This window comes from Cryptococcus neoformans, chromosome 1 (assembly GCF_000091045.1).
Source record: "Cryptococcus neoformans var. neoformans JEC21 chromosome 1, complete sequence".
NCBI classification, from domain to species: domain Eukaryota; kingdom Fungi; phylum Basidiomycota; class Tremellomycetes; order Tremellales; family Cryptococcaceae; genus Cryptococcus; species Cryptococcus deneoformans.
In genome coordinates, this window is record NC_006670.1 from 824,200 (window position 1) to 832,500 (window position 8,301).

The window sequence follows — 8,301 nt, forward strand, 5'->3', positions numbered from 1 at the left end:
ACGAAAAAGGCAACCGTCAACAGATCAGTTCCCCCCATCGATGTATGCGTGGCTAGCGCGAACGACTCTCTCCTTCTCCTTTTTCCTTGAATAAACTTTCAGCGTGAGTGGCAGGACCTTCTTTCTCTCTCAGTTTTAAAATAATAGCCAACCATAATAATCGCCTTTTACCAATTTTATCAGTCCTGAGTCGTTTGCAACTTAATAATAAACACAACTACGATGCACAGGGAATGTTATGGAACTTGGATCGATGGAACGTGTATCTTACGCCATGTTTTTTACATGGCAGTATTTCACTGCCGCCGGCAGCCTCTTGAAATGTTCTCCCCCACCAGCTTCATAGATCTATAGTAAATCTGCATCTTGTACAACAAGTTCAACGTATTATACGGTTATTATACGATATGCTTATCACTACGCATGTGCCAACAAAAAATCGAATATAACGTCTACTGATTTAATAATACAATTTCGAATTACGATACTCCGAAATGTTCTGTATCTTCGCAAATTGTCCCTCCGCCTCTGCTCTCAAAATTTTCAACTGCTCGAGATACAGGTCCTGCACACGTCCTTGCGCTTCCGCGTGCAATAATCGTTGTCGTTCTTCTAGTACAGTTCGATACTTATGTTGGAGGTATACAAAGTACGGTCCCAGGACATCTGGATGAGCGCTTGATCAGCATTGATTCTCATAAGGCCGATACCCAAACAATGGAAAAAGGAAACACTCTGAGAGAAGCATAATAGCCAAGGAACAAAAGCCTTGCTTTGTATATCTCTGACTCAACAGTGATGGGACTCACTTTGACAATTCCAATATTTAATCACCTGATCCAGACCTGCTAATGTCATATTGTAGATCAAATCCGAATCCTCCCAAAACTCTTTCCTCATTCTCGATAACTCCAATGCACTTTCACCCAGTCAGTCGACATACGCATGTCGGGGAACACGTCGACTTACCTCGAAACTTGCATGACATACCACCATGCATAAAGAGGTCTCTGTCGCACCCCTGGTACGCCAGGTCGATCGCCCGCTAGAGCCTTGAAAAAAGTGATCTCATTTCGGAACCACCGGCGCAAAGCTTGAGAATCCATCACACCCAAGACACGTCGGATGACTAGGAGTTAAAGGAAGTCAGCTAACGCTTACGCTGCCTTAATGAAAAACTAACACATTGCCCAATCGGCGCTCTGCCAGATATAAATTTTCAGAACTCCAGCATCGATGAAGATCTGTATGTCGTCTTCTACAGCCTGCAGTTCGCGTACGACATCTAGTTTGCAAACGCCGTTTAGAGGTTGATTGTTGACAATAAAGTGCCTACATAGCCATGCACAATCAGCCTATACTGACTGATTATGTTTTATCAGGCTTACCAGAGACTTATGAGACGATGATAGAGAGCCCATGGCGTTGTCTTACCTTGCTCCCCATCTCCCGCCTCAATGACTGCCATCTCTCCGGGGAAAAAAAGCCTAAACTGAGTAGATACCACGGCATCAGCAAAACGTAGAAAAATCCCGATACTGAAGTCATCACGAGACTTACCCGCTCAGGATGGCTGATTTCTAAATTATAAGAACTCTTTCCAACCATGAAAAGCCACAATGACAGAGTGGCCGAGATGCTGCTAGCGGCCCAAAGCATTCTCCTCATCTCTTCTTTCCATATATCTCCTGCGGACCAATGATTCGCCCACGCGGGTACCTGTGCCCATTTCGTGATAGACGGCTCCAACTGAACTTCTCTCTCACGCGCGGTGGTTGCAAGGACATTCGAATGTGTTAATCGTGGCAAACCGGTAATCGATGTAGATACTCGAACATCGTCCGCATCGAGCCTACTGGAGAAAACGGACAATCCTATGCCGTCAAGCATCAGGACCGCAGCCACTAAGCGATCTGTGGTGTGTTCGACGTGTGGCTGCATCTCAAAGGTAGCGATGACGATGGCCGCTGCTACAAGACTCGGATCCTGAGAGCCTGCGCTGATACAATAGTTCAATATGCTCTGAGCTTCGCGCTGGAACAAAAGCGCAAGTTGTTGACCTTCCGGTGTATGGCCCTTTTGCAAAAGGGTGACAAGGCTGAGTATAGAGAGAAGAACGTGGGGTGCGGCACGAAGAGATGTAGCCTTGTACTCGAGAGTATTTGAGTCCGAAGCTTGAGAGAAAAGCGAGGAAAAAAATAACGACTTATTGAAGAAGTTGAGCCAGATATGTGCGTTGGCAAAGCTGAGCGAGTGATAATGTCAGTCTGTTTTTCAAATGTGAGAAACCTTTTCACTTACAAACTGTTGCAGGCCCTGACCACCGATTGCATGGCTGTATGTTTATCTTTATCATAATGTGCTAGTATCCAGTTCCACCATCCATCCATTGCTGCTTGGATGTTTCCCGGAGGGGTATATATCTCGTATTCACTTTCCTCCGGTGGTGGATCCTCAGCCTTGCGCTTCAAGTCTTGTGAGTGCACGCCCTGAGTCAGGATGCCGGTAGCAGTGAATGGAACATAGGACTGATCAAGGCTACCTGGAGGAAAGCCATTCCAAGCTGGAACCGTTTTAGATATCCCGTCCTTGGTATCTCGGATTTGGGACAGTCCGTAGGGACCTTCTGAAGGCTGGACCAGCCCATCGTTAAACAAAGCCAAACTAGAAAAACCAGTCGTCCCGCCTGCAGTGGCATATGGCAATTGATCGCAGGTCAGACTCCCATCTGCTATTGCTACGTCTTTAACAGGTAGAAGGCCGGCGATTTCCGTGCCTCGTGAACTCGGTTGACCATCCCAGGTTTCAACTCCCGTATTCGTCTCTGGCCGTTTCACACAGCTGTTGATATCAGATTTTGTAATGTGCGGAGAAAACAGTGATTCCAAGGACGAGGAATCACATAGAGATGTATGATTCGGAAGGAATGGTGACTGACTAGGAGCGGAGCCTATGTTGACCAGATCTGTATGAGCGAAGAAAGCCTGTGGCTCCCTTTTTGTGGTGTCTGAAAGATTGGCTTCCGCCGAAAAAAAGTTGTATGTCGCGACATCCTGAGGAATTGCAGATATTGGGATGAAAGACGATTGGTCATACGTTGGTAATGGTGTAACTCTAAGAGGGATCTTCTGCTGAAACTGCTGCTGGGTCAAATTGAACAGACTCTGACCAGAAGGTTCAGTCGGAGAAGGATCAGATTGGGGGATGAGTTGAGATTGTGTATTCAAAGCCAGATGTTCAATCTCGGGTGTAATGGCTTGATCGATGATCGATTGCAGTGGTTGAGGTCCTAGAGATTGTACTGAGAGAGATGGAGTGGCTTTTGGAACATGCAGTGGTCGCGTCTGCGCAAGCAACATATCCTTGCTAGATTCCGGGTTGAACAGCGTAGATGAAATGGAATCCGAACTGCGAAAACCCACAGTACTGTGTAGGGTGCTTTGATCGGAAGGTTGAGGAGGAACTGAAATCGGTGGTGACTGAGATAGAATCGGCAGTCGTTGCGTGATCAGGTGTAATCGAGTTTCTTGAGCGTCCTGTGCGATTGGAATATCATGGGTAGGAGGTTTGGGAAGTAATTTTGGCGGCGGTGATGCTAGCTGATGCAAGTCGATGCCTTTAGTAAGAGAGGTACTTTGAGAAGGATCCTCGTCACGTCCCTGAATTTTGCGTGACTGTTTTGCTCGCTGTACTTTGTTCTTCATGCGTGCTGCGAAATTTATCAGCCTGACCTTGACAACGGCTTGGTGCATGAGTAACTTGCCACCCGGATTCTTGTCAGGGCCACGCCTGCGTACTGCTGTTGGATATGTACATGGTCTGCCTTTTTGCTCGCAGTTGCGACATGTCGGTCTTTCACCCGGGCACTTGATCTTCTTAATGCGGCTGGCGAACTTGCATTAATGAATCGGGAAGGAAAAGAGAGACGATCTCAGATGCTCACCATGTGTCGCAACTGATTCGCAACTCTTTTGATGGCTTTTCAAACTCAAAGACTGGCTGCTGATTATCCGGCAATACGGGGCAGGCACTTGACTTCTCAGGATTATCTGTATCTCCATTATTAGGGGCATTCCGCAGAAAATGTTGAACCCCGGTTTCAGCCATTTTTCCCTCCTTCTCCCTGCCCTTTTTCACTTGCGATTTTAGACTTGGTCCTCAACCGTTGTGTCTTATTCCGAAACCACAGCTTACGGGTGTAGGAAATTCACTAACAACACGACTGTAAGTGGTTTGAGGACGATTCAGAACGGTCAAGCAATTTGTGTTTGCCTTTTCGAGAAGATGTTGTCGTAGTCACCGTACTTGGTGTCAGCCGTTCGTCAAACCTTTTTGAGCGAAACACTACCAGAAGGCTGCATGGAGACTGACAATTCGCAAAAATAATGGCCCAAAAGACTCATATGTTTTCCCCTTCCTGGCGATGTCTCCCTGTAAACAGAAGGACATTAGTCAGCTTGCAAGGACTGGCTACACGTCATTTCCGCAAGGACGATGATCGTTGATTGCATAGGAACTTAATAGGGACTGAAAACCGGATCCTCATGTTTTCGAGAGACGAGGGCATTTGATCGTCTGGCGCCCTCTATAAACGGAATTCAAGCAATGATGGGAAGAGCGGAAGAAGGCATGAGAAATAAGGAAAAGAAGCGTTGCGACCACCTTTTGGAGGTCACAGAAATGGGCTATGGTTCAACTGCACTGGCCAAAGCTGCCGTTGATAGGAAAGGACAAAGGTGCATGTGGGAAGAACATGGTGGGCGATGAACAGAATGTACTCACTGAACAAGGGCGAGTGACTGATGCAGATCAATGGTTGCGCGTTCTGGGACGACCAAAGGCTTTATTTGTGAGAGACGCGTAAAACAGAAAACGGACGACAGGTGACGGAGTAGCGGGATATAGGGTGTAAGTGTAGTGTGTGGTGTACTCACTCCCAGAGGAAGCAGTTATTGTGAGATGGGGTCGTACATCAAACGTTCTTAATCAAAAAGATGAAGAAGCATGAGAACAACATAAGTTACGCTGTCCTCCGAGACTGGAAAGATCTAGGGTCTTATATAGATTGGAATGTCGATCATTGTCATTCATATTCTACATTCGCGCATCTGTAGCCTGCTGCTGCTCCATATCCCGTATGACCTTTGACCTTGATCTCTATACCTTAGGGCTTAGAGCCTTCTTGATCTTTGACCAAAACAGGAACCCTGTCCTATCAAGCTCATAATATATGTAAATAAGCTAGGCTGCAACGAACAGCGACAAGCGAGGTAAATGAAGAAGGCGGTCAAGGCGGCGAAGCACCCGGAGAGAGAGCCGGCTATCATTGCCCGTCTCCGGCCCCCCTGCAAACTGCAAGCTGCTCACACATTGATTATGTAATTTTATCCATCAAAACTACAAGTTAAGATCAACAGAAGTGAAAAGATGCCAAAAAGGGTTTCAAATATCACCACGGAATTTGATTCCGTCTAAGAACTAAGTTGCGACGCGAATTTTATATTTGAAACGGGAAAGCTGCATACCCGTCCCTCCCCACACGCCTTTTGGAAAATGCATAATAATAAATAGTTGAATCTCCGCGCGTTCTTTTGTCGGATCAGGAACTGATTTGGCGTGAACCGGCAGGACCCACCCGCAGGCTCCAGGTTCACATCATATTATTTCGTTTATTAATCAATTTTCATCATGATATTAATCTTTTACGCCTCGCCGCCACTTTTCCTTTCGCCTTTGTTCATATCCACCATTCGCACAACCCCATACTCAACCACCATTGTTACGTAGAGAAAAATTTGCTCTACACATACATCTATGCTTTTTCAGAGGAGCATGCATTGAAGCATTTCATGTGGGCCAAAAACACAAGTCCAAAAATCATTTTCGTGCCTGCTGAATGCCTCATGATGTGTAATTGTCGTTACCACACGCACGGACATGCCGCCCGCCGTTCGTTGTCGTTCTTACTTTCGTGAATGAGAAGGCCTCGTTCGATCTTACTTCGATCTTCTTAGATCTTCTTGGATCTTCTTGGATCTGGCCTTCTCATCCTGGCTGCTGTAGTAGTTTTCCAGTTTCTAGAACTTACTTCATATTTCTTCTTCTGTTATACGTATCTTCTCATGCCACGGCTTTCTTGACCTTTTATAGCACATAAACAGCTTTGACTAGACTGCCTTCATGCCTCCGAAACGCACCTATCCCGACGACTCCCCTCTCCATCCCCGTGTCTCTAAACGCCGCCGTTGTGGTTGCCCGCCACGGCCTGGAGACCGACCATGCAAGACCTTCAGTAAATCATAGGCCCTTCCAGTTACGTTTCCAGAAACTTTCGGAAAGAGATTTAGAGTCTCATGCGACTCTCGCCGACCTCGCCAGGGACCACACCTCAAAATGAACGTTTCTATTCTCCTCGACATACTTCGACATGCCGAACGACAACATACTGCATTTGCAACTGCTATGCCCGCCGCCACCTGACCAACCGTCGCAGCAATAATAATCCCTCAAGCCCCGCCCTCCACCCCCCATTATTCGAAATGGCTGGACCCCTCCATCCGCCTCCCACCAAAAGGTACTCTCTGTCGCCTTCGAGTCTCATACGGCGGTCATGCGAGCGTTTTGGACCATGTAGCTGGGCATGAAACTAAAATGGTCTAACTCACATCACTCAACAGAATAAAGATCGAATGAGATCTAGCTTGTTACAGACTTTTTCCAGTTGAAGACTCCTCATGATCAGTCTTCCTCTTCTGCCAAATCTGTATGAGGTCCATCTTCCAAACCGCCAACACATAGTCTTCAATGCAAACGCAGACATTCATCACATACTATAAGAAAACAGAAATAGCCGCACTCAACTCACCCAGTTCTTCAAAGTCTGTCAACGACATTTAAAATGCAATTTCCCAGACGGTCAATGGGTTGAGCTCTACGACCTGACTTTGACAAACTGCTGACATACGGTTCGACGTTAGTTCGAGACAGCACGTTCACTCGCACCCCACGTACGAGGATACGTGGCACCGCGCTTCTGCCCGTGAGTGAATTCAACGGCGATAACCCAGCATCTCGTGAGCCACTGTAATTATGTAGTAGAATGCATCATAATAATGCGTACCGCACATCTAAACAAACACGCCAATTCTCATTAACAAAATACCTGAGGCTGAACGTATAAGTAGTTCCTAAAAAGGCATGACGCACGGCGTGACTTGAATTATTATTTTTTACCCAAAACCCCGCGAAGACTACCGCCGTGGGTCATCACTTCTAAGTTTATATGTTAATTATTAAAATTATTAAATGCTCCCCCGACGCGGCGCGACTAGCTTCGTTCATTCTCAACGAAGGTTACGTACGGATTATGGGTTCCATCTCGCTGTCTGTCTGTCTTTTTTCTACCATTACTACGTACTATTAGTACTGTGATACTATATAATACCACTGCTAATACTGTAATACAAACGCTTTAGTTATTCAGCATTAATTCCCGCAAAGCCACCTTGTGATGACTCAGCCTTCTATCTAGCAAATAAAGGCATTGCCGAACATTTTTTATGAGGCTCCCTCTCGACATCTATCTAGACGATACCCGAAGTTCCGCAACACCATCCTTATATTCGCCATCGGACTCTGAGGAAGAACGAAATTCCGCAGTTTTAACTTCAAGGTCTCAGCGGGTGAGCACGTTCCATCATGTCTTTCAGTGTAACATCCGACTGATAAACGCCAGTTGCCGACGTCCAAACAACGGAGGGCGTCTAATGTTAGTAGGAAACGCCGTCGCGAGAAATCTTCTTCAGAAGATGTCTTTGCGGTGGAGCACATTCTAGCGCGATCATTGAGTAAATGGCGAAATCCTGAGTCTAACAAATATGAATATCGATATCTCGTGCGATGGGAGAATTACCAGCCGAAGGACGACACTTGGGAAGGACGGTCAGGGCTAATGGAAGGATCAAAACAGTTGCTGGAGGAATTCGAGAATCGAGGTAGGTCGAAGATACCGTGTTTACATCTGACAACGTCTAATGCCGAATGCAGGATATCAACCATTCACCATCCTGGCATCTAAATCAGCCGCCTCAAAGCCCACAATGTACCTAGTCCGGTATGGTGTGGTAAGCGACAGTATTCTTCCTTCACCACTTTACGAGAAGGTATGGCATAGCGCCTCCCAGATAAACCGTGTTGGCGGGGTCCCCAAAGCTGTAGTGAAGAATGCCATTGACAAGTATGAGGAAACTGAGCGACTGGAAGAGGGAAAGGGCCTGGCGAGAGGTGGGAGCCCCCGAACTC

At 46.6% G+C, this 8,301-nt stretch overlaps 2 protein-coding genes across 2 annotated transcripts in view; one reads left to right on the plus strand and one right to left on the minus strand.

Moving 5' to 3' along the window:
- Positions 1-366: 366 nt before the first annotated feature.
- Positions 367-5,006, minus strand: CNA03140 (protein phosphatase 2A regulatory B subunit, putative). The gene is made up of 11 exons (XM_024656226.1): positions 4,783-5,006; positions 4,372-4,431; positions 3,944-4,272; positions 3,764-3,885; positions 2,302-3,709; positions 1,561-2,245; positions 1,389-1,492; positions 1,184-1,332; positions 970-1,129; positions 810-919; positions 367-666 (listed from the first exon to the last, which is right to left on the minus strand). The coding sequence occupies exons 3-11, from the start codon at positions 4,105-4,107 to the stop codon at positions 461-463; spliced, it is 3,108 nt and encodes a 1,035-aa protein (XP_024511907.1). The 5' UTR covers positions 4,108-4,272; positions 4,372-4,431; positions 4,783-5,006; the 3' UTR covers positions 367-460.
- A 2,325-nt stretch (positions 5,007-7,331) lies between these two features.
- Positions 7,332-8,301, plus strand: part of CNA03150 (hypothetical protein) — a 1,593-nt gene continuing 623 nt past the window's right edge. The window contains exons 1-4 of the mRNA XM_024656227.1: positions 7,332-7,387; positions 7,476-7,682; positions 7,736-7,994; positions 8,047-8,301. The exon at positions 8,047-8,301 is cut by the window's right edge and continues 300 nt beyond it. Of these exons, the coding sequence (XP_024511908.1) occupies positions 7,560-7,682; positions 7,736-7,994; positions 8,047-8,301 (637 nt within the window). The 5' untranslated portion in view covers positions 7,332-7,387; positions 7,476-7,559. The remainder of the gene's footprint in view (positions 7,388-7,475; positions 7,683-7,735; positions 7,995-8,046) is intronic.